Source organism: Pelophylax lessonae (genome assembly GCF_965119305.1).
Source record: "Pelophylax lessonae genome assembly, chromosome: 10".
NCBI lineage: Eukaryota > Metazoa > Chordata > Amphibia > Anura > Ranidae > Pelophylax > Pelophylax lessonae.
In genome coordinates this window covers 25,292,852-25,317,993 of record NC_138777.1, presented here as the reverse complement: position 1 = coordinate 25,317,993, position 25,142 = coordinate 25,292,852, and the positions used below count along the sequence as shown (strand labels likewise).

The following is a 25,142-nucleotide window of genomic DNA, read 5'->3' as shown; positions in this document are numbered from 1 at the left end:
TAAGAGGGAGAGGGCTCACGAGTAAAAGAATAAGAGGAAGAGGGCACACGAGTAAAAGAATAAGAGGAAGAGGGCACACGAGTAAAAGAATAAGAGGAAGAGGGCACACGAGTGAAAGAATAAGAAGAGGGCACACGAGTGAAAGAATAAGAAGAGGGCACACGAGTGAAAGAATAAGAAGAGGGCACACGAGTGAAAGAATAAGAAGAGGGCACACGAGTGAAAGAATAAGAAGAGGGCACACGAGTGAAAGAATAAGAAGAGGGCACACGAGTGAAAGAATAAGAAGAGGGCACACGAGTGAAAGAATAAGAAGAGGGCACACGAGTGAAAGAATAAGAAGAGGGCACACGAGTGAAAGAATAAGAAGAGGGCACACGAGTGAAAGAATAAGAAGAGGGCACACGAGTGAAAGAATAAGAAGAGGGCACACGAGTGAAAGAATAAGAAGAGGGCACACGAGTGAAAGAATAAGAAGAGGGCACACGAGTGAAAGAATAAGAGGGCGCGAGTGAAAGAATAAGAGGGCGCATGTGAAATAAGAGGGAGAGGGCTCACGAGTAAAAGAATAAGAGGGAGAGGGACACGAGTGAAAGAAGAAGAGGAAGAGGGTACGTGAGTGAAAGAATAAGAGGGAGAGGGCGCGAGTGAAAGAACAAGAGGGAGAGGGCGCAAGTGAAAGAGCAAGAGGGAGAGGGCGCAAGTGAAAGAGCAAGAGGGAGAGGGCGCAAGTGAAAGAAGAGGGCGCGCGTCAAAGAATAAGAGGCAGAGAGCGCGTCAAAGAATAAGAGGCAGAGAGCACAAATGAAAGAATAAGAGGGAGAGAGCACAAATGAAAGAATAAGAGGGAGAGAGCACGAATGAAAGAATAAGAGGGAGAGAGCACGAATGAAAGAGGAAGAGGGTGCGTGAGTGAAAGAATAAATGGGAGAGGGAGCGAGTGATAGAATAGGAGGGAGAGAGGGTACGAGTAAAAGAAGAGGGTGAGAGGGCACGAGCGATAGAATAAGAGGGAGAGAGTGCGAGTAAAAGAAGAAGAGGGAGAGAGTGCGAGTAAAAGAATAAGAGGGAGAGAGCGTGAATGAAAGAATAAGAGGGAGAGAATGCGAGTAAAAGAATAAGAGGGAGAGAGTGCGAGTAAAAGAATAAGAGGGAAAGAGCGTGAGTGAAAGAATAAGAATAAGAGGAAGAGAGCGTGAGCGAAAGAAAAAGAGAGAGAGCACAGCTAAAAGAATAAGGAGAGAGAACAAGAAAATTAGATGTGAGAGAGCAAATGAGAAAGAAAGAGCATGCACAAAAGAAAGATAGCAACAGCAAAGATTTTGAGACCAGAAATTAAGGGGAGAGTGCAGCTGCAGGTGGGTACAGCGCTGAATCAAATAGGGGCTCCGGTAAGTACAAGGGGGTTACTACTACCTAAACATTTTTTTACCTTAAAGCGGGGAATGCATTAAGGTTAAAACATTTTATATTTTAAAAACCACTTTAAGGACACGGTTGACTTCACATCCAAACAGCCTCCTCGCAACCAGTGATGCTGAGCGTGAGTAGAACCTGATAGGGAAGTGAAGATACTAGTTCCCCAACAGGTCTCAGCTTTCCTTGTGATTGACAACAAGCAGAGGGTTAACTCTATAGTCAATAATGGGCTGCCTGTTCGCTATGGATCCACCCACTGCCTGCTGTCAATCACAAGGGAAGCAGCCCTGATGGGGAAAAAAAGTGTCTCTAAATCTCCAACAGGCTTTGCCCACCGAGCATCAAAACCCTCAGTTGCTGCGCTGCCTGTGTGCTGTATAGAGTGTCCTTCAGTCTCAGTGCGCTTCCCTGCGTGGTGTGCGTCCCGGATTCATATACCAGTTTACAACAGGTACATGAATTTGTCATGTGGGGACACACCTTAGACACCGTTTATGAACTCCCCTGTCTACCAGGAATGGTGGGACAAGCTTGGACAACTGACAACTTTAAATTCCACCACTCTATGGTCAGCTCAGTATCATGAAAATGCTTTAATGGAGTTTTGTAGAACACTTTGGGAGTTGTCATCAGTTACGAAACCCGCTCTCCCTGACCTGACACTCATAGTGTAAGATTTGCAGCCAATTAGCAGCATGAGAAACTGTCATGAAGAGTCCCAACATTATAATTATGAGATATTTTAGGCTGCACGTTTCATAATGTGTCACTTTCATCATTACTTTCTTGGGGACGAGTCATTATCACCACTCAGATAATTCTAAAAATACAGCCAGTTTTGTCAGCACTGCAAAGAGGTGACCGAATCCTCCCAGACTTGTAAAGACTTCAAAAAATAAACAGCGGATGATTAAACTGTTATCCAAACTAAGTGCAGATGTTTTCATCCAAGCCTGCCCAAATTAGAACAAAAACAATATGCACTGGCAAAACACATCTACAATAGCCAGATAAATGTGCCAAGTCTGTAGGTGAAATATGTTCTGATTCCCAAATTGCTGTATGGGGTAAGGCTAGTGATTATATTAACTGGAAAACCTAAATTGTGAATTGGTAGACAAGTTAACAACCACACAAAATTATTGGAATAATGTCCAAAAGTGGCTTTTGCGATTTAAAAAAAAAAAAAAAGTGCACCCTGGAAAGAAAAGAATACTCCCCTTTTTTCCACCACTTTCGCTGTCGATCTTCATGCTCTTGAAGAGCTTAACTTGCTGAGGAATCCTGCCTGGTCTGTTCTCCCAACAGAAGGAACCACAGCACTTAGTGGGGAACCAGCAATTAGATTCTGTGGACATAGTTCCTCTTGAAGAAAGTGAAGCTCGGGTACTGATGAAGAGGATTCTCTGGTCATTGTAGCTCTTAATGAAAGAGCAGACTGATTATTCATATTCTGGGAAGCGTGTTGGATAAAAAGGATCCTGAGACCAAAGGTCTTGAAGATGAAGATTGATGGCTCAGGTGCTGGAAAGGGTCTTGGATAAAGAGGGTTTCTCTGGATATTGTAGCTCTTAAATGAAAGAGAAGATCGGTTGTTCAGGTGCTGCGAAGTGTGTCGGATGGAAAGCATTCTTCCGACACCAAAGCTCTTGAAGAAAGGGAGGATTGACAGCTCAGGAGCTAAGATGCTGGATGAAGAAGAATATTCTCTAGCCATCATTGCTCTCGAAATGACCATTGACGGCACAGGCGCTGGGAAGCCTATTCGATTTAGAGGATACTCTGGACATCATAGCTCTTTAAGAAAGTGAAGATTGACAGCTCAAGTGCTGGGAAGGGTGTGGAATAACGGGATTTTTGTAAAATCTTACCGTAAAATTCCTTTCTCTGAGTCCTCCAACAGTCACCACCCCGCCCCTCTTTTGGGGTCCTTGTACACTTACTGCTATGCTACCAAACTGAGTTGGGATGGCTTACTGCAGGGGGGATTGACCAGTGGGACAGCCCCCATGGGTGTATCTATGTTAAATGCTTTTGTTTTTAACAAGTCTTTTGCCTAGCTACTCCTGCGGAGAGGAAGTCAATACCCATTGGTATGAGGGGCGGCGACTGTCGGAGGACGTAAGAGAAAAAGAGTATTCTCTGGACAGCTTAGCTCTCAAACAAAGTCAAGGCTGGCAGCTCAAGCACTTGGACAGGCAAGTATATCACTCCTTTAGACTACCATTCTTTTGCAATATCTCCTTTTGTGACAGGGTCGCTTTAAGAATTATCTGCACTTTACACATTTCTCTCTATGTGACGTAAAGCATGGACTGATGGGAATAAATTATTGTTCACTGCACAGTGTTGCTGCCTATGTTGGTGTATGCAAATGTAGGTTTATCACTATGTCTGAAATGTTTGAAACAGGACTAGAAAATGGTTACTAGAAGAAATAACTTACTCTTTTGTGATTATGCCACGGGGGCCGGACGCAACCACACTTTTTGGGTCCACCCCATTTGTAGCCAAAATGTGGCGAGCTGCTGGACTTATACGGAATCTGCAAAAAAAAAACATGGACATGTAGATGTCAACAGGTACAAAACAATACATCATAAGCACTCAAAACAATAAAGCATATTCCACTCTTCTCCATTTACTTTCATGAATAAAGTACAAATGTTTGTAATTTATAAGCAGCTTTTAAGTCTTTTTTTTTCTTTGGATAGAGTAGAGTAAGGGAAGGTTAGGCCCTCTGCAAGGTTTTCCTCTTATTTCTGTGTGCCCATTTGTAATAAGTGCATTCATAAAAGGGATGGGCAATATTCCCTTTTTTTGAAGGATCGGTAACAAACTTGCCGATATTGCTTCAAGTGGTTGTACTGGAGAGATGCCTGCAGCATGTACTTTTTTTTTTAGAGCAGTTGTTCTTACCTCCCCCCCCCCCCCGCCGCCTCCCACATGGGTCTCCCAACCCATCGGGAGGCCTGAGCGAATAGCCGGCACGTCCATTGGCTGGCCAAAGACCCAAACCAAGCCGGAATTGGCTCTGATCGGGTCTCCAATGTAGTAACTTGGGAGCAATTTCATGACATCACTTCCGGTTACTGGAGCCTTAAAGGCGTCAGAAAATGACAGTATTCAAAAACAGCCAAACTTGGCGTTTTGAATGCTTTTAAGTGCAGAGGAGGGGTTTGGGGTATTATAGACCCCAGATCTCTCCATAAAGAGTACCCGTCACTGCCTATTACTGTCAGAAGGGATATTTACATTCCTTTTAACAGCAATAAAAAAAACTAATTTCAAAACGACAGAACAAAAACTTTAAATGTACAGAATATCGGCACCTAATATCTGCCTGAAGGGTGGCCAAAAAAAAAAAAAAATCGGTATCGGCCCTGAAAAAATGATATTGGTCGATCCCTAGTTCATAGAATGCTGGACCCAAAAAAGGAAGGCTAAGACTTAAAGTATTACTAAAGGCAAAAGGTTTTTTTTTGTTTTGATAGAGTGGAGATGGATTAGAACACCTATCCGTTTTTATTGCCGTCTGTACCTTCGTTAAGGTGATTCACCCTCTCTATTTGTCCTGTCTACGATTAATAATAAAAGGGAAAGTAAAAGAAAATCTCAAATTCTGGGTTGTACCTAGAAAAGTAATAAGAGGGACATCTTCCAATGCTCCACATTAGTTCTAGTGACCTGGGGGTCCCCAAGGAATTCCTTTAACTTGCAGGGATTTCCTCACTTCCAGTTTGGCCGTGGGACAGGAAGTAAGGCTTTAGATGCTGATAGTACATAGGGAAAATACTGGACAATTAATTTTAAATTAAAAAAGGATAGGATTTTTTAGGGGTCACAAAATTCCCACAGACACACTTAATCATGTGAAATAAAAGGGAGGGGGGGGGCAACTCTATATTGCTTCATAACTAAGCACTGGTTTGGTTCAGCAGGGGCTGATGTGAATGTACAATGTATATGCAGCTATCTAGAAAGACTGCTGACTCTGTGCACAGGGGAGAGAGTCACATCACCGGGTGGGAATCAGGCTGTCCTGGAAGACTCTCAGAAAAGGAGTTACCGGTAACTAACTCAGGTTTTCTCAAGTTGTCTTCCAGAACAGACCATGAGATGATGAGCCACAACTTGCCAGTCTAGGGAGGGACCACTGCCTAGAGAACCTTTCAACCAAACGCCTGCTCCTGGGAAGAGAGGAGGTCCAGGAGATAATGTTCAACAAAGGTTAAAAAATTAGACCAGAAGGCTGCCTTACATATTTGTTCCGGTGAGGCTCCAGCCCAGGATGCGGACAAGGCTCTTGTTGAATGTGCACTGACAAATGGCAGAGAAACATTCCTAACTCTATAGGCTTCAGCAAAGGCTCCATAAATCTTGTGTGTCCCAGAAAAAAAGAACAAATAAGGCCTCAGATTCCCTGAAGGTTTTGGTAACCTCTAGGTATCTAGGTATTCTCATTTTTAGGAAAATTACAAAAAGTTGGTAGCACAATATCCTGTGATCTATAAAAAGGAAGTGGCTACCTTTGGCAAAAAGGTTTTTTACACCACTCTATAGTCCACAATTGTGAGGAAAGGCTCCCTAATTGAGAGAGCCTGCAATTCGCTGACCCTGCAAGCTGACGTAACTGCAACCAGGAATGTAGTTTGTACAGTGAGCAATTTCACTGACAAATCCCAAGCTTGAAGGACTACAGACAGGTTCCAAGAAGGACATGTTCTGACAACCATTGGTTTTGACCTGGCAATTGCCTTGAAAAAGCTCGCTATGACAGGCTTTTCCAAATAGGAGTACTGGAGGAAAACAGTAATGGCCGCAGTCTGAACCTTTAAAGTACTAAGGGATAGACCCTTGTTGGCACCCTCTTGTAAAACTTCCAGAATAGATGGAACATCGGGAGAAAAGGTTGATTTTCAGACAACCAAGTGTTACATTTCTTCCAAATTTTGTAGTATATAGCTCTTGTGATAGGCTTCTGGGAATTAACTAGGGTCTTCACAGCCTTGTCTGAGAACCCCTGGGAGCTTAGCATCTGCTCTTCAGATACCAAACTGTTAAGTTTAATGATGCCACCTGAGGATGAGATACCTGACCCTGAGACAACAGGTCCCGTCTCATAGCGAGAGTCACTTGAGATTTTGAGGCTAGGGCCTGCAGGCGTGAAAACCATGGTCTTTTGGACCAAAAGGGGGCTATCAGGATCAAATTGGTGTTTTCCAGGAGAAACTTCCGGAGGACTTCCAGGATTAGTCTGATAGCAGGGAAGGCATAGCAAAGGCTGAATGACCAGGGATTCGCAAAAGCGTTGATCACCAGAGACTGTTCCTCTGGATTCAGGGAAAAGAATCTCTATTTTGCTGTTTGTTTGGGCTTCAAAAAGGTGCACCTCAAGGGACCCCACCTGCTGGCAATTTCCGCAAAAATTTCCGGGTTGAGGGACCAATTGTTCCGACACACCTAGTAGCGGCTGAGATAATACGGCAAACAATTCTGAGTCCCTTTCAGATGAAGTGCTGAAATGGAGGCTAGATTCACCTCGGCCCAAGATAGAATTTTTTGGGCTGTGAATTTCAAAGTCCGACTTCTTGTACCCCCTTGTTTATTGAGCTACGCTACTGTTGCAATGTTGTCGGATCATATCTGCAGATGGTAAATGCTGACATCTGCATGAAAAACCTCTAAGGCCCTCTGCACTACCAGAAGCTCCCTTTGATTTGATGATGCTCTTGCTTCCACCAGGGGACCATGCTCCCTGCACTATCTCGTTCTGTAGATGGGCTCCCCATCCATAAGAGCTTGCATCAGTCGTTATTCTCTGAGCTATTGGAATAACTCATTCCAGCCCTCTAGTCAGGTGAAGTGGCAACTTCTACCACCACAGGGTTCTCTTTACTTTGGAGGGAATTCGTACCTTCAAGCCTAAAGAACTTGGAGACCTGTCCCAGTTCCTTAGAAGGAACAACTGAAGAGGACGTTGGTGGAACCACGCCCAAGGCATAGCCAAAAAGCAAGAGGTCGTATGGCCTACGGCTCTTGAAACATCTCTGAGCTAGACCCACAGGTTGGTTTGCAAGGATGCCATAATTTGAGTTGTTTTTGAAACTTTTTCCCCCGGAAGGAAAATCTTTTGATCCAGTGAGAAAATCTCGTACCAGAGAAATGTCACTCTTTGGAAAGGCTTCAGAGAAGACTTCTCTTTGCTGACTATCCAGCCTAGGGACTGGAGGAACTCTGGAGATCCCTCTCTAGTTTGTGACATGACTCTGCCACTACTAGGAGGTCATCCAGGTAGGGGATGATCACAATTAATGTTTGTCTTAACGGGGCCAACGCTTCACCCAGGACCTTTGTAAAGATGCGTGGGGCTGATGACAACCCGAAGGGCAGCGCTTGGAATTGAAAATTCCGGATCTCTGATTCCAATTTTACTGCTAGTCGTAAAAACTTTTGGTATGCTTGGTAAATAGGGATGTGAAAGTAGGCATCCTTTAAGTCCAGCGTTGCCATAAAGCAACCCGGGTAAGGAAGATTCCTTATGGAAAATATTGATTCCATGTGACAGTGTTAGTATTTGATCGAGTGATTTATAGAACAAAGGTTCAATATCAGGCAGTATTTCCCCTGAGGGCTTTTTTTTTATCACAAAGATATGGGAGTAAAAACCCCTGCCCTGCTATCGGAAATGGGACCAGAACGTTCTGATCTATCAAGTCTCCTATCTGGAGACTCAAGGAAGTTGCCTTTACTCGATCTCAGGGCAGGCTGGTGACCAACAATCTCTCTGGCGGCTGGGAATCTAATTCCAGTCTGTGCCCCCTGCTCCCCAGATCCAAAATGAAAGGGCGTGAAGTGATCCCTGTCCACTGTGGGAGGAATGCTCTTACTCTTCCTCCCACTCTGCGGCAGGAGTCATTGTAGTTTGGCAGTCTGTTGAGGAGGGTTAAACAAGACCCTCCACACCTCTGCCTTTGTGGCCAGTTCAATGCTTCTTGGGTCTGGCCTCTTCCTCTCGCAGACCCTGTCTGCCCCCCTGCCCTCAAAAAAACGTTTGAGTCGGATTCTTTTTCTTTTCTGGGAATTACTTTTTTCTGTCAGCTGTACGCTCCAGAGCCTCTTGTAATCCAGGACCAAAGAGATGGTCGCCTGTTAGGGTAAGACCCCACAGGCGCAACTTAGAAGAAGAGTCTCCTGATCAGGTTTTAAGCGAGCGACTTCTTCTGGCCAAATTGCTTAAAGCCGAGGTCCTAGCTGCCATCCTAACCAACTCAGGAAGGAAGGAATCAGCCAGAAAACCTACCGCCCGGCAGATAGGCGATTCTGTATCTGTGAAAGCCGTAACTCAAGGTTTCTGGGTACACAAGTAGATGCTTAGGCCGGTTTAAGACCAATAATGGATGCCTCCCAGGTCCTGTACAACAGGATATCCCCTCTCCTATTCATTGGGTCTCTAAGCGTACCCATGTCATCAAAGGCTAGATTCATATTTTTGTAAATTTTTGAAAGAGGCGCGTCCAACTTAGGATACTTGTTCCAAGGCCGCGCTGTGTCATCATCAAAAGGAAACCTTTTCAGGTTGCTGGAAAAAAATGGTTTTCGTTCAGGATTCTCCCATTCTAATCTAATTGTATCTAGAAGGGAGCTGGTCACAGGAAAAACCCTGGCCTTCTTATTATGTATTCCTTCTTACATAAGACCGTGTTTTGATAATTGAACCTTCTCTTTAATTTCAAGCGTCACATAGACAGCTTTTAACAAATCATCAACATCTTCTAATGACAACTTGTACCTAGAGCCTCTGACAGATTCCCTATGCTTAGGCTCTTCCCCCTGGTACGCATTGCTCCAGTGAGGAATGGGGAGACCTACTCTCCTCTTCTGGATCCTTGCCTTGGTCTGCAAAAAAAACATAAAAGAAAGCATAGTTCGAGAACCAGGCCACCCAGATCTCCAAACACACCCCAGTGCAGGAGAGAGGAAAGGTGCTCCTTCACTAAGCCCCACAAAGCTTATGATGGAGGAGAAAAACCCCAAAAGATATGCAAGAGAGAAGAGTCCCCAGGCTTACCTGAGAGGTGCTGGTGCCAGAGCCTGTGCCTGCTGTCTGAGCAGTAGCTGCAGAGGAGTCCATCCTGCTCTTTTTGTGTTCCAGTCTCCTTAAAGGCGCGAAAAGGGGACTGCCTCTGCCGGGAATCACATACTACACCAGCCGCCAAGCAGTCCCCTGTTCGCGCCTTTAAGGAGACTGGAACCAGCGTCTCCAGCGCCGCTGAGGATGTCACCGCAACAAGAATTGGCGGTACGCCATTTCCTCTGGGTTAGCGTGGAATCCACCCTACATGCCATTGGATCAGCAAATGCGCTCTCCTCCCCCCCCCCCCCTGCTCGGCCAGCCACGCTGCTGGCAAGGACGTCGCCATTCCAGGATGCATCTATGTAAGGCGAACCAAGACCATCGCTCCTGCTCCCCTGACAACACCAGCGATCTTGGCCCTACCCAGGCACTGAGGACAGGAGATAAGCAGCCACCAAAAACCTGCAGTTATGAGGTATCGCACTCGGCAGGAGAAAGCAGTATAGGATTCTCTACCAAGTTTCCATTGGACAGACCATGAAAACCAGGAACAAGTTAACCCCCTGTCCGGAGGAAATACTCATAGTGAAGGGAGAGGACTAGAGGACCGCCTTTTATCTGGTGGGTCCTGTACTGATAGGAGGAGCCCTAGGTCGCATGGGCTGTTTCGGAAGATGACTGGAGAAAACTGGATTTTTGACTTACCGTAAAATCCTTTTCCCTTAAGTTCATTGACGGACGCAGTTCTCTCTGATTCATACGAGTAGGGTAATACTACAGGAGTAGGACACTAATCAGAAAAATGTTCTGGCTACGCCTATGGGCAGTCCCGGAGGGTACACCCTCTCTCCCTGCATAGGATGTCAGTTTTTTTCTGCCTAGTAAGGAGTAAGGACCTAGTTCCTTGCTGGGATCTTTGGTCCTGGCATATAAAGTATTTTTTTATGTAGATTTTTTTAGCTAGCCTTTTTTTCTCCGGAACTTTTTCCTGTGAGATCTTCAAGCAATTATGCCGGGCTGGGCACGACAGACTGGACCCCCATATCAAGTGGTCACCCCAGTCTGGCCATCGAGCGCGTGCAGACCTTAGCTCCGCGCTGGGTCGGCTGCGACATAGTCCCACTGGACGGGGACTGGCCCAGCGAGTTAAACGTCTCGCCACGACGCCCACGACAGCGTTCCTATTTGGCCGACAGCCCCCCTACTCCGGTGGCGTGGGGTCCTGTCAAGAGATGGCGCCCGCCTGTGTTCCCGGTATGGTGAGAAATTATGGTTTTCTCAGTGACCGATTTTGGAACACATTACAAGAGTGAATTGGTAGCAGCTGCAAAACAGCTCTCCTTAGTTCTTTGCACTGATAGGAAAAATGAACTGCAGTCAAAGTAAGGAATGCGGTCACAATTCTAGCAATTAAAGGAAAGGAACCCTTGAAAAAATGATTAGGTCTCATGGAACCTCTGCTTAGATTAGAGTGGTTGTAAACCTTTACATATACCCCAGTGCTGTGATTAGCTTCAGGCGATACAAAGATGAAACATATCCTCCTACATTAGTTTTACCTGTTTAGCTGCAGCCATCTTCTCTACAGCCATTTAAAAAGTTCAGAATTTGTAAAGCCCGTCAGAGAGTTCAGAAGAAAAGAGGGCAGAGAGCTGAAGTTACACTCTGCAGAGCTCAGTGAGGAGAGCTAATTGGAGGGGATTGGAGGGGCGGGGGGGGCTAAGGAAGGGACTCCTCCCCCCCCCTCCCCTACAAAGCACATAGGAACAGAGCTAAGGCTGTCAATAAGCTGTCAATAAGCCGAAGATTCCTTCCCATCACCATTTTTCTCTCAATGTCAGGAAAACTCATCAGAAGTGATTCTTGCTGATAGCAGAGAAAGAAGCAGCTGACAGAAATGACACGTAGTGCTCTTATTTGGGACACGTACACACTATAGAGGGATATGCTTTTTTCATATTTCATGTCTGAAGTTTACTGACTTTAAGTCATTGCGGGTCAGTGGGAAAGATGCCGTGACCTTAGTGATCAGGGAAAAAATTACACCAACTCCCTTATAGTGGTGGTCAGACTGCTAAAAAGTCATTGAATTCATGCTGCTAGTGCTGCCTCGTGGCATCGGACCTGGATCTAACAAGGCACCAATCATGGGAGGTCAATCAGCAACAGCTCAAGGGAAGCAACCTCTTAAAGGAACCCTAGAGTTTAATCTAACCCTGATGGAGAATGGCTGCTTTAAAGGTTCTGTGGGAGACTTTTTGGAATCAGTAGAGTAATCAGTCCCTCAGTAGTTGCTCATGTTATCCAATGCAGCTACTGATCATAAAGTCACACCAACAATTTGTAGCTGCAAAAAGAAGAATGCTGCTGACTACAGCAGCAACCAATCACACGAGAACACAACCAAATAGATTTGTACCCACAGCCGATCTCTGCTAAAAAGTTGCTAGTGTGACACAGGTCTAATTCCAACATCAGGTAATAACCTCCCTTTACTAATTGAAATAGTTAGCAATTAATGGCTTCTCTTTCAAGCCCACAGACTTGACTGCTATAAGCTGCTCATTCAAGCTCTGCCTAAATCAGCTCCCACATGTTAAAAAGACTACACACACACACATTATAAAATCTTCTTTCTATAACACTTCTGTTTATTTTAACCAAAAGAAGTTTTCATATTGCAAATGTTCAACCTGAACATACTGTAATAATTTAACCAAACTGTAGTGTGAGGCCAGTTTAAAAAAAAAAAAAAAAAAAAAAAAACAGCTTCAATCCAGTTTCCAGGCAGTCCTTTTTTTTTTGTTGATGGATGTCCTCAGTCTTATGGCTAGTATCATTGTACCCCCCTTCTTCTGAGCCCAGGTCTTCCTGGACCCAACCCTGTGAAAAAAGGAGCAGCACAATGAAGAGATCATCTGTCGCTTTGCTTTCTCCTCCTTTCAGCATGGTTTTTAGCAACAGATGAACTAATTGGTTCCTTGTCTTATTTCTTCCTTTCACACTAAAGCTCTGCTGTACAGGGATTGCAAGAGCTGATAGCAGGTCATAGTTAGGTACTTGAATTTAAAATTACATTTCACAAAGTATTAATGATTACAGTACTGCAATAATCTGTGCCTTTTAATATCTGAAAAGTAACACTTAAAAAAGTGTACTCCCCGCGCCTAGGAGTATTTAAATTATGGTGTTTTAAAATTTAAAAATTATAGTGACAATCTGTGAATATAGCAGCAGCAGTAGTAGTATAAAAATTGTATATAAAAAGAATAGTCCTGGAAGGGGCTATCTACAGCGCTTGCTAAATATAAATAAATGTACAAATGTGCAGAGGATATTGTGCAAACCCTTTGAAAACGTCACCTGATATGACGAAACGCGTCAGCACGTGGGGCGCACAGCGTGACGTACACTGGAGCGCAAGCCGGATTTACCTCCGCTCGCCATTCTGCATAGTTGTACCATACAGTCACGGGATTTTAAAAACCTTTTTTGCCGAATACTGCTATTTATCTTGTTTGAAACCTTGATACTTTTATGGAATAAACAATATCGTATGATATATGAGACCCATTACATTTGGTAAGTCACCCATTTTTTAACCGGTTGCCGACCGCCGCACGACTATATACTGCGGCGGTCAGCCCCGGCCAGGCAGAGTGACGTATGGGTACGTCACTCGCCTGTCACTGATTTGAGAGCCAATTGCGGGCGGGCGCGCGCCCGCCGCGGCTCGTTCACTGACAAGTCAGTGCGTGTGACCGGCGGACCCGATGTCCGCCGGTCACACTACGATCCGGTGAAGGGAGAAAGGCGGAGCGGCTTATGTAAACAAGCCGCCATGTCATTCTCCCTGGTGTAAAAATGAAGATCAGACGGTTCTACTATGTAGGACTGTTGATCTTTGTTTTTACACCAATAGCCATGTCCCTATACAGTTAGAATCACGCCCCTAGGACACACTTAACCCCTCCCTCTCCAATACAGTTAACCCCTTCCCTGCCAGTGTCATTTTTGCAGTAACAGTGCATATATATAGCACTGATTACTGCAGTAATGTCACTGGTAACCCCAAAAGTGTCAAAAATGTCAAGTCAAGGGTCCGATCTGTCCGCCGCAATGTCGCAGTACCGAAAAAAAAAAAAAAAAAAAAAAAAATCGCAGATCGCCGCCATTACGCGTTAAAAAAAAAAAAAACACCAAACATCTTTCCCTTTGTTAGTAAATGCGATGTCTTTTGCGCAAACCAATCAAAATACGCTTTTTGCAATTTTTTTTACCAAACATATGTAGCATAAAACAAATTGGCCGAAAATGTTAAAAAATTTTGATTTTTACATTTTTTTTTGGGGGGGGGGGGGGGAATTTCATATAAAAAAATTTGAAAAATATTAAAAAAATTGACGCTCTTTTTTTGTTTATAGCGCATGATCAAAAAAAAAAAAAAAAAAAAATCGCACAGGTGATCAAATACCACCAAAAGAAAGCTCTGTTTGTGGGAAAAAAAGGACGCCAAATTCGTTTAGGTACAGCGTCGCACGACCGCGCAATTGTTTGTTAAAGTCACACCCTGGTCTTTTAGCAGCCAAATCCTCCGGGGCTTAAGTGGTTAAATCATATCACGGGAAGAAGGAATTCAGCACTTGCACTTTATAACAATAAATCACTATAAATAATTGTGGATTAATATCACTGAGCACTTTCACCATATCATCCAGTTTCCTGAAGCAAGGAATAACGACAGAAAATTGGACTTTTTGCACTTTTATTTATTTATATCACGAGATGAACTCTAAATAATTACAAAATGTTTTATGTTTTTTATGTCACAATTTGGATTTCCTTTTAATATCTGCCTACAGTTCAGCTTTAAGGTGCCTCAGACTTTAAAGTGGTTGTAAACCCTTACATTTACCCATAGAAGTGACTGGCCTCAGGTGATACACAGGGATGAAACAAATCCTCCTACATAAGTTGCACCTGTTTATCTACCAGCCATCTTTCCCCTACAGCAGTGGTTCTCAACCAAATTTCAGTAGAACCCTAGGGTTCCTCCAGAGGTTGCTAGGGGTTCCTTGAGCAATTTCTGCCTGACACCATTGATCGTTTTAGCTATCTAGAAGAAAGTAATTTTTACCAGGGTCCACAAGTGTAAGGAGCATTCATCCCACTGGCCATCACACTAATGTATCATGAGTTGTAAATAGTCATTTTTAGCAGGAGTTCCCTGAGACCTGAAAATTATTTCAAGGGTTCCTCTGTGCTGAAAAGGCTGCCCTTCAAAGTGCAGAATTTTCACAGGATCTCTCAGCTCTGAAAAGCTTAAGAGTTCACATTTCATCAGTGAGGAGAGCTCTGAGAGCTGATTGGATGGAAGAGACACCCCCCCCCCTTCACACAGTACACAAGAACAGAGCTGAGGCTGTCAATCAGCTGGAGCTCCCCCCCCCAGTCACCATTTTTCCGTTGGTGTCGGGCAAACTTGTCAGAAGTAATTCATGCTGATAGCAGAGGAATGAGGCAGCAGACAGAAATAACACTTAGTGCTCTGCATTGAGACAAGACCGTACTATAGAGGGATATACTTTGTTCATATTCCATGTCTAAAGTTTACAACCACTTTAAAAGAAAGAACAAATGCCTTTTACATCCTAAGCATTTTTCAGTGTGTCTTTCTTTTAATGTCTGCTACATAGCTGTGAAGCTCATCAGACTGTGAAGATCCTGTGGGTAAATTAATAATAAAGAATGAAACTCAACTACATTAGATTATACTTCCCAGATAGATCTTGACGCAGAAAGCACAATTTTAGTCCATTTTAGCATATATGCCACCAGTGCTGCATAAAGACAGCGAAGAAGCCACTGGCGGCACCACAGTGCTGACCTTTTCAGCGTGATTATTCTGTTAGCTTGTCTGTCCGAGCCTCGCCGGCGCTGCCCTGGGCTTGCCGGGTCTGTGTCCTGTACAAGAGCGTAATGAAGTAGGAGACAGCTGGATGCACGTCATTAGAGACGCAGGATCCATCTCCAGCAGCTGGCTCAGGGCACCAATTAAAATTAAACACTTATGATTCTCACACATCGGAGCGGCCACAAGACAAGTCTGCTGGATTTTGGTGGACAAGGGAAGAAGTGGGTAACTCCTGGGTCCATGGCATTCCAGTATTGTTACTATACAAAACGACAGACAGTTGTAGGGTATTCCCTAAGATATAAAAACTGTTTAGATCAGTAGAAGTACAGGCAAAAACCTAAATAAAATTAAGTGATACACTTTACACAATACCTAAAGTTTTACTAAACCTACATAAAAAAAAAAAAAAAAAAAAAAAAATATCAGTAAATGGTATATTCCATGCTGTCCATAGTCACTATGAGATTTGTTTTCTGTATTCTGCTTGATCCTGCTGTTCTCCATCTCCCCCTTCTGTCCATGTCCCCAACTCAGATAGGGATTTTGCACAGCAGTGCTGGCAAAACTGCACATGCTCAGTTTTCAGTGAGTTTCTATGCTGAGCATTTCCTTCCTATCACATCGGAGAAGCCCATGCGACTATAGGGCCACACATATGAGCTTATACACAGTGATAACATTACAGCCTACTCCCTCCCTCCTCCATGCCCACTAACCAGCTAAAGACGAGGGCGGGATAATACATGTAGATTGATTGAGGCTTAACCTCCCTCCTAATCTAAGACACAGGCTGGTGGGGCGTGACACCGCCTGTGACTGGCAAAAATCCGCCCACACCATGTTATTTCCAAAAAATAATAAAGATTTGTATGATGATTTAGAACAGCTTATTGATATTATTTATCTTTACTCTACTCCGAAGGCATTTTTTAATTCTGAACATGTAACCAGCAGCTGAGGGCTAGAAGCCCCTCCTGATTTGTTTCCCTGCAGATAGGCTATGAAAGATCTGGGTGACCGCTGTATATTGATTAGGAAAAAATTAGATTTTTGACTTACCGTAAAATCCATTCCTCTAATGTTCATTGACGGACACAGCACCTGATTCTTCTTAACCATTGGGTTATACTGCCCCTACAGGAGTAGGACACTAGGCAGGAAAAGGCTTGACTAAGTCTATGGGCAGTCCCAGGGGATATACACCCACTCTCAGCTATAGGCAATCAGTTTTGTTACAAGCAGTGTCAGAAGAAAGCCAACTCCACAGAGGGGTGGGTGCTGTGTCCGTCAATGAACATCATGGATTTTACGGTAAGTCAAAAATCCCATTTTCTCTTTCGTTCTTTGATGGACATAGCTCCTGATTCTTCTTAAAGTGGAGTTCCACCCTATTTTTATACTTACCTCCATCTTCTCGCTCCGGGTCACCTGAAAAAGAAATGGATAATCGCATATTTTTTTTTTTTTTTTTTTACTTACCTCGTAGCGAAGAAAATATACTTACCTTACTTCCTTCTTCCTCCTTCCTCGGCCGCGGCCCGTCGTCACTTCCTGGCTCTGCAATGATTCCTGGGAGCTAGACGTCATAGCTCCCAGGAATCATTGCGCCTGCACCGGCCCCGACGTCAGTTCCGGGTCGCGCGCGTCATCCCCTTCTAAACAGCTTCTAAACTGTTCTGGGCATGCCCAGAAGCTGTGGAGGGATGACGCGCGCGACCCGGAAGTGACGTCGGGGCCGGCGCAGAGCATCGTGGGACCAAAGAAGGCGGAAGAAGACGCCGAAGAGGACGCGCTGGCTTCAAGCTGCCCACATCTGAGATGGCAGCGCTGGACAAGACGTTTGCAAGGTAAGTATTTGTCCTAACAGGTAAGTGCAACCCGGGACAGATCAGAGGCTAGCCATTGTGGAATGCACTAGCCCTGACTGTCCCGGGGGTATTAAAAAAAAAAAAAAAAAAATCCAGGGTGGAACTCCGCTTTAACCATTTATACATACCAAAGCCATGACAAACATGAGGGGTGGGAAACAGCAGAAAAAAATTCCCAAGGCTAACCATAGCCAACCAGGTAACATGGAGCTCAAACATAAACAACTGGAGCTCTCCTGAAAAAAAACAACAATATATCCTCAAAGAGCACCAGGTCCTCTAAACAGCAGCCTGCAAAACCTTGCAGCCAAAAGAAGCCTCTGCAGGTGCCAACGCATCCACTTTACAAAAAACTGTGTAAAAAAGTGTACCCCGACGACCAGGTGGCCGCCTTGCAAACCTGCGTCACAGACGCTGGATGACAGAAAACCCAGGAGACACTAAGCGCCCTAGTAGAGTTTGCCTTGACAAGGAAAAGGAGGAACCTGACCATTGACGCAATAGGCCTGAACCGCAGTCTAATCCATCTGGAAATAGTTGCAAAAGAAGCGAACAACCCTTTGTAAGGTCAGTCCGTGAGCACAAAATCAGAGTCTGACTTCCTTAAAAGAGGAAGTAAACCCTCCTCTGCAACTTTTACCTATAGGTAAGCCTATGATAAGGCTTACCTATAGGTACTGTAAATATCTCCTAAACATGTACCGTTTAGGACATATTTACCTTAAATGCAGCCAGTGACATCACTGGCGCATGCGCTCTGAAGGAACGGCTGCTGGTGCCATTCCTTCAGAGACCCGTGCCATGACCGTCGGCTCCCGCGCGCATGCGCGGGAGTGATGTAATCGCAGGTCCGGCCAATCAGATGGCCGGATGCCGCGATCCCGGAAGATGGGCGACTGAACATGTCACCCGTCATACAGGTAAGCGAGCGGCACAGCGGGGGCTCTTTCTAAGGTAAGTATTTCATAATGAGCTAGTATGCGATGCATACTAGCTCATTATGTGTTTCTCTTTCAGATTGGAAAAAAAAAAAAAAAAAATTTTAACGAGTTTACAACCTCTTTAAAGACTCTGTAGCGGTCGGGTACACCTGAAGTGCCCGGACAGCATCCAAGGCATGCAAGGCAATTTCCTTTGGATGTTTCGGCCTCTGAAAATTATTTCAGGGGAGGCCACACACATAGTCTTTATTCAAACAAAAGTCAGAGACCACCTTAGGAAGGAATGACGGGCAGAGGCAAAGCACCACTTTATCCTTGGGAATCACCATAAGGTGAACGACAGGATAATGCCTCCTGTTCCAACACCCTGCGTGAAGAGGTGATAGCCACCAAATAAGGCCACCTTCTTGGGCAGCGAAGCAGGTAAACCTCCCAAATATTTTCAAAGGGAGGCTTCTGTAGAGCTGAAAGCACCACATTAAGATTTCAGGCCGGCACCAGAGCCCTCACTGAAGGCACCAAATGTCAGACACCCTGAAGAAAAATGTACGCACCAGGAAGTGTGTGGCCAAAGGCCGTTGGAAAAACCGATATCTGATCCTTGATGGTACTCAAGGCCAATTACTGTTCAACCCCCCCGTTGAAAGAAGGTTAAGATCTGATCCACCGAGAAGGAGCGAGGATGAACCCCGAGAAACTCACATCACGCAATGTACGTCTTCCACGTACAATGGTAGATCTTCCTAGAAGTAGATTTCCTAGCATTTGACAGCGTAGGAATCACCGACTCAGACAAACCTCCATCCTTCAGGACCTGGCGTTCAATAGCCAAGCCGTCAAAGCCAGCAACTGTAAAGCAGGATGGAAGATTGGTCCTTGGGACAGCAGATCCTCCCTGAGAGGAAGTCCCCAAGGAGCATCAGCGACCAGCCGTACCAGATCGGTGTACCAAGACTGGCGAAGACAGTCTGGAGCCACTAGGATAACTGGAATCCCTTCTGCCTCGATCTTGCACCGGAGTCCTGGCAGAAGTTTGAGGGACTGGAGCGAATTAGACAGCCCACCTTAGAATGCTGGCCACTTACAGAACCGCCAGGACACTTCTTGTGCCCCCTTGGTGATTGATATAGACCACGGCCACCACATTGTCCGAATGAATTTGTACTGTACACCCATGACGACGGATTCTCCGATGAGCCAGACAAAGTCTGATCGCTTGGAGTTCCAGTACATTAATCGGCAGTCTGGACTCTGCCAGAGTCTGGACCCCCTGAGCATGTCTGTGCTGAGGACACCTTCCCACCCAGACAGGCTGGCATCCGTGGTGACACCCGTCTAGTACAGGGGGGAGAAGGATTTTCCCTGTCGAAGTGCCGGAGGACAAAGCCACCTCTAGAGACCGTGGATCCTGTCCCAATTTACCAGAATCTCTTTAGCAAAGATCTTGTGTGGAACTGTGTAAACAGACAGCCTCAAAAGTGGACACCATCAAGCCCAGGACCCGCATGTAAGCCCGGAGGGATGACTGTCTGCTGAACAACAGAATCTGAATTGCCTCCTGCAAAGCCTGGAGTTTTTGTGGACAGAACCAAAGAGGACACTTAAAGGTTCAGAATTTAAGAAAACTCCCTCAGAGTTCGCAGAGCAATCTCCAGTTGGCCATCGGAGCAGTCAGAGACTCCACTCGCAGAAGATCGTCCAGGTGCCCCAGCACCGTGATCCACCGCTGACTCAAACAATACCAGCACCAGGTCCAACACTCTTATGAAGACCTGTGGAGCGGAGGAGAGACCAAGGCCAATGCCACAAACTGATAATGTTCCCCGCCCACGGCAAAACTGAGGAAGAGCTGGTGACCGACACGCATTCGAATACACAGGTAGGCGCCCTTTATGTTGATAGAAGCGAAAAGAAATCCCCCTGAGGTAGGGACACCACTACCTTGTGAATGGACTCCATGCGGAACTTCTGTACTCGCACAAAGCAGTTAAGCGCCTTGAGGTCCAGAATTGGACGTACCTTGCCTTCCTTCCTGGGGACTGTAAAGAGGTTTGAGTAAAAAACCCTAAAATGTTCAGAAGTCGGAACTGAAACAATCCCCCTTGAAGAGCCCACTTGTGGCTTGCCAGTCCAGGTCCTCTTCGAACCTAAGGTGGAGGCCCTGACTTTTGATCCCTTGTCCTGAGACCCTGAGAGACGAAAAGGCCTCTTATGAGCTGAGGAAAATGGCCCACAGCTACAATGGGGCTCCTTGCCCTTGGTAGCCTGCAGAAGAAGAGTACTATTCCCTTTAACAAGGTCATCCAAGCAAGCTCCAAACAGGCGATCCCCTACAAGGGGGAGATCAGAAAAGGCCTACTTAGAAGTCTGGTCTGCAGACCAGTAGTTCAGCCAGATATGCCCAAGGGCCACTGCTGATACCGACAGCCTAGAAATCAAAAAGTCGCATCCAAAAAGGCATCACAGATAAACTGTAGCCCCTGGACCAACTGATCTGCCAGCTCCGCAAAGATAGGGGGAAGTGGTTTCTCCTCCAGGTCCCAGCATAAAAAAAGTTAAGCCCAGTAAACATATGGCAGGCCAGAGCCTCTGCCCTCCTATCAGTCGGATCTTAAAAGGCTGGGGACTCCTCAACCGAATTAAGGTAGCTTTATTTTACCTTTAAACCGACAAGTCCACTATAGGTGGGACCATCCACCTTTAACGCAGTTATCCTCATAAGGACATCACAAGCAAAAAGCGATTCGGAATCACTGCATTTTGGACAACCACACTTTTGTGGCAATGTTGTCAAAGTGAGTGGAAAAGGGAACACCCTTGCCGCTTTGGAGGGCATGTGGGTGCCAAAAAGGGACCGGCATCTCGGACACAGCAGCCTCCAATTTCAAAGTGTCACGCACCCACCAATGCCTTTTCATGCACGGCTAGAGGAGCAGAGAAATTATCCTCACTATCTGAGAACTCGGGATGCGTGGACACAGACCCAGTAGGGTCGCTATATACCAAGCTCACCCCGAAAACCTAACAATCAATGGAGGCCACCACTGCGATACCGCAAAGGGGACGCCGACCAAGGGCCCACGAATGGACCACCTACTGGATCCCGCAAAAAAACAAGGGGGGGTCGCCCTCCATAGAGGGAATAATAGGAAATAGCCCCCTTAAAATGGGTACCCTGATGGTCCCGCAGCACAAAAAGGGGCAGGTGCCCCACACAATAATGGCGGCAAGGCTGTCATTCACAAATGAAGCACCCCCAACAGCGCCACTCTTTCAAAGAGGTGCTAAGCTGACCAAACGTCCAAGCAGGCCGCGGCCTACATTTTTGTGGAGGCCCAGCCACAAGTGGAAGGATCTTTAGCCCGGCAGATGCCCAAAGAAAGAGCGGGGGCTTTAGCTAAACGCACTGGGGCCGCCCCCAACAGAGGCGCCCCACTAGGCTGCATGGCCTAGTAGGCCGCGCCCAAAAATGTTGTGGGCACCTAGCCGCTTGGACGCGAGCCCCAGCAGAGCTCACCACCCAGGGGCAGCGGAGAGGAAGGCAGATGCCCAAACGGGAGGCAGTGGCCGCCTCACAAAGTTTCCAACGAGGAGACCGAAACACACACAGTGACCACCAAGATTTGAGAGGAGCTGTGGGGGGGGGGGGGATTGAGGAGAACCCGGGGGCCCCACCTTTCCAGGGAGGGGCCCATGTTCACCCCAAAACCTTCCAGGGGTAGAGGGCAGACAGCTACCTACCACACCAGGGACAGGGTGGGAACTGCTCCGGACAGGACACCGCTCCATCGTATGTGGGTGCTGTCGGCCAGGAGGAAACACAGAGACTCAGGCCAAAGCCAGTTCGTATGCACCCTCGGAAGGCGTTTAACTCGCAGGCAAGCCCCTATCCATTGGGACTATGTCGCGGCCTACCTAGCTAAGAGCTGCGGTCTGCGCGCGTTTGCTGGCCGGACTTGATTGTAGATCACAGGAACAAAATAATAAAAAGGAGGAAAAAATTCCATTTAAAAAGAAAAAAAATTGCCAGGAGCAGAGATCCCAGCAAGGAACTAGGTTCTTACTCCTGACTAGGCAGAAAAAAAACAGAGTGCCTTTAGCTGAGAGTGGATGTATACCCCGTGGGACTGCCCATAGGCATAGTCCAGCTTTTTCCTGCCTAGTGCCCTACTCCTGTAGGGGGCAGTATAACCCAATGGTTTAGAAGACTGAGAAGCTGTGTCCGTCAATGAATGAAAGAGAACGGTAGATTTTGTAATTAAAATAATTACAGTGCCATTATCCACATACAGAAAAAGAAGGGACAATGTAAATTAAACAGTCTGTGTTTTTTAAAAAAACAAACATGTTATACTCACCTCCTCTGTACAGTTGGTGTTGCACAGGGCAGCCCCGATCCTCTTCTCGGGTCCCTCTTCGCTGCTCCGGGCCCCTCCCTCCTATCAAGTGCCCCCACTGCAAACAGCTTGCTATGGGGGCACCCTAGCTGAGCTACAGCTCCGTGCATCCATTCAGACACGGAGCTGCGGTTCAGCCCCCCCCCCCCCCCACTCTCCCGATTGGCTAAATTACTTTGACAGCCGCGGGAGCCAAGGGGAGTCCCAGGCGGCCGAGGGAATCAAGGACATTGCTGGACAAAGATAAGGTTCAGGTTAGGGGGTGCTGGGGAGGCTGCTACACACAAAAGTCTTTATCTTAATGCATAGAATGCACTAAGATAAAAAACCTTCTGCCTTTACAACTCCTTTAACATGCATGCCATGAACAGGAAAACATATCTGATGATAGGTCCACTTTAAGAGTATACGGATTATCTGTATCTTTGCTCTATAATAAAATTCATTTGACATCGATTTATACAAAGCTACTTTTTCTTGTTGCAGGAAACCGTGCCAGAAGCATTTATACAACCACAGCGCTCTTTCATGCTGACAATACAACATACCCAAGTTTGGCAGGCTGAGCAGAAGCCTTCGCTGGGGTCGGGGTTGCCTCTGCTGCCACAGGGAGCGAACTTGGTGATGGCACACTCTGAACAGTCGGAATTTCAACTTGTTTCCAGTCCTGTCCTTCCTCCACGAGAAGCGCAATCAAAGATCCCAGTCTGACATTTTTGCTGCCTTCAACAACCTTCAAAGCAAACAAAAGAAAAAAAAAATCAGTAATGCTTTTATGTATATATACTGGTCCACACCACAAAAACGCACTCCAAATCCATTCTGGATGCATTTCTGCATGCACATTTTTAATGCATTCCAGTGCCTTTTTAATGCATTTCCGGATGCATACCAGATGCTTTTTTTTTTCTTTTTTCCACTTTACTGGGGTCCAGTGCGTTTTTGATGCACTCCAGTACAATCCAGTGCAGCAAAAATGCAGCATGTTTTTTTTTTCTTGAACTGGAAAGCCCAGGAACTGACAGCACTGGTGTGAACTATGCCATTGGAAACCATATAACCTACTGAGATTTTGATGCAGAAAAAAAAAAAAAAAAAAACGCACTGGACTGCATGTGGTGTGAACTGGCCCCAAAAAATATACAATCAGGGATGCAGTAAGGTTTTTTTGGATCCTAGTCTTAAAAAACCTGAGGTATCCCACCAGGAAGCGGTCACTGCACAGAGCCACTCATAAGCAGCCAAGGCATTCCCTGTCCGCAGCTGCAAATATATGTGTGCAGCTGTATGGAGGAGAATGCCTCATCCACGTATGATTAGCTCTGTACAGTGACCGCTTCCTGGTGGGATAGCCCAAGTGGGTTCAGACTAGGATCCAAACACGTCTGAGCTACACAAAAAGTATCTAAAGTATAGTTACTTTTACACTATGAATTATGCATTTATACTTGTTCCAGCAGGCTTTAAAAAAGGCAAATTTGATGGAACACCACATGTCCACATTGTGTGTACACATTTACACCAGCCTGACCTGCTGTGCTGCCCTAAAGCATATTGCGTTGGGTCAGCTGATTTATTTGAACCGGTTGCGCATGATGGAGGAAACAGGAATGCGAGGAGCTTACATCATTTCCGGTTTTTCCTGGTGCCATTTTTAAAAATGGAGCATTTGATTACACTGATCTTGGTGTAATCAAATGCTTTTAAGGGCATATGAGGACTCTGGGGTGGTATTAACCCCAGATCCGTCCATAAAAACACTACCTTTCACTGCCAATTGCTGCCACAAGGAAAGTTTATATTCCTTGTAACAGCAATAAAAGTAATTAAAAAAAAAAAAAAAATTGAAAGCGACAGTGTAAAAAAACATTTTTAATTTTTTTTTTTTAAAGTACCTCTGTCCCCCCCCCCCCCCATGCAAAGTCGAATGCACACGTTGGCCGCACGCATGCAAACAGCGATCACCCCACACAGGTGAGGTATTACCGTTAACATCAGATCATGGGCAGTAATTCTAGCACCAGACCTCCTGTGTAAATCTAAAGTGGTAACCTGTAATGGCTTTTTAAATGTTGCCTATAGATAGTAAAATGTATGCCGTTTGCTGCCGTTGCACGGGTGTGCATAATTTTAAATTGTGACATGTTAGGTATCTAACATAACATCTTTTATATTTTACCAAAAAAAAAAAAAAATTGGTTACGTATTGTGTTTTCTTGCATTAAAATTGACAAAAAAAAGTGTATTTCTTCCAAATAAATTGCGCAAATATCACGTGACATAAAAAAAAATTGCAACACCCACCAATTTCTTTTCAAGGGCCTTTGCTTTAAAAATATAGAAAGTTTGGGGATTTTAAGACATTTACTAGCAAAAATTTAAAAAACATTAAACGTTTCAGTTGCCATAAAGCTCCTTTCGTTTTTGAAAGCCCCAGACATCCCTAAAAGCACCTCTGCCTAATAAAAAAAAAAAAAAACATCAACCCTTCATATTTTTCATCCAGGGAAAAATTGGATTTTT

The 25,142-nt window shown here is 45.4% G+C and overlaps 1 protein-coding gene across 1 annotated transcript in view; it reads right to left on the bottom strand.

Moving 5' to 3' along the window:
• The window catches only part of PDHX (pyruvate dehydrogenase complex component X), a 188,252-nt gene that overhangs the window by 91,270 nt on the left and 71,840 nt on the right, over positions 1–25,142 (bottom strand). The window contains exons 4-5 of the mRNA XM_082270155.1: positions 23,168–23,352; positions 3,866–3,964 (exon numbers count right to left, since the gene is read on the bottom strand). Of these exons, the coding sequence (XP_082126281.1) occupies positions 3,866–3,964; positions 23,168–23,352 (284 nt within the window). The remainder of the gene's footprint in view (positions 1–3,865; positions 3,965–23,167; positions 23,353–25,142) is intronic.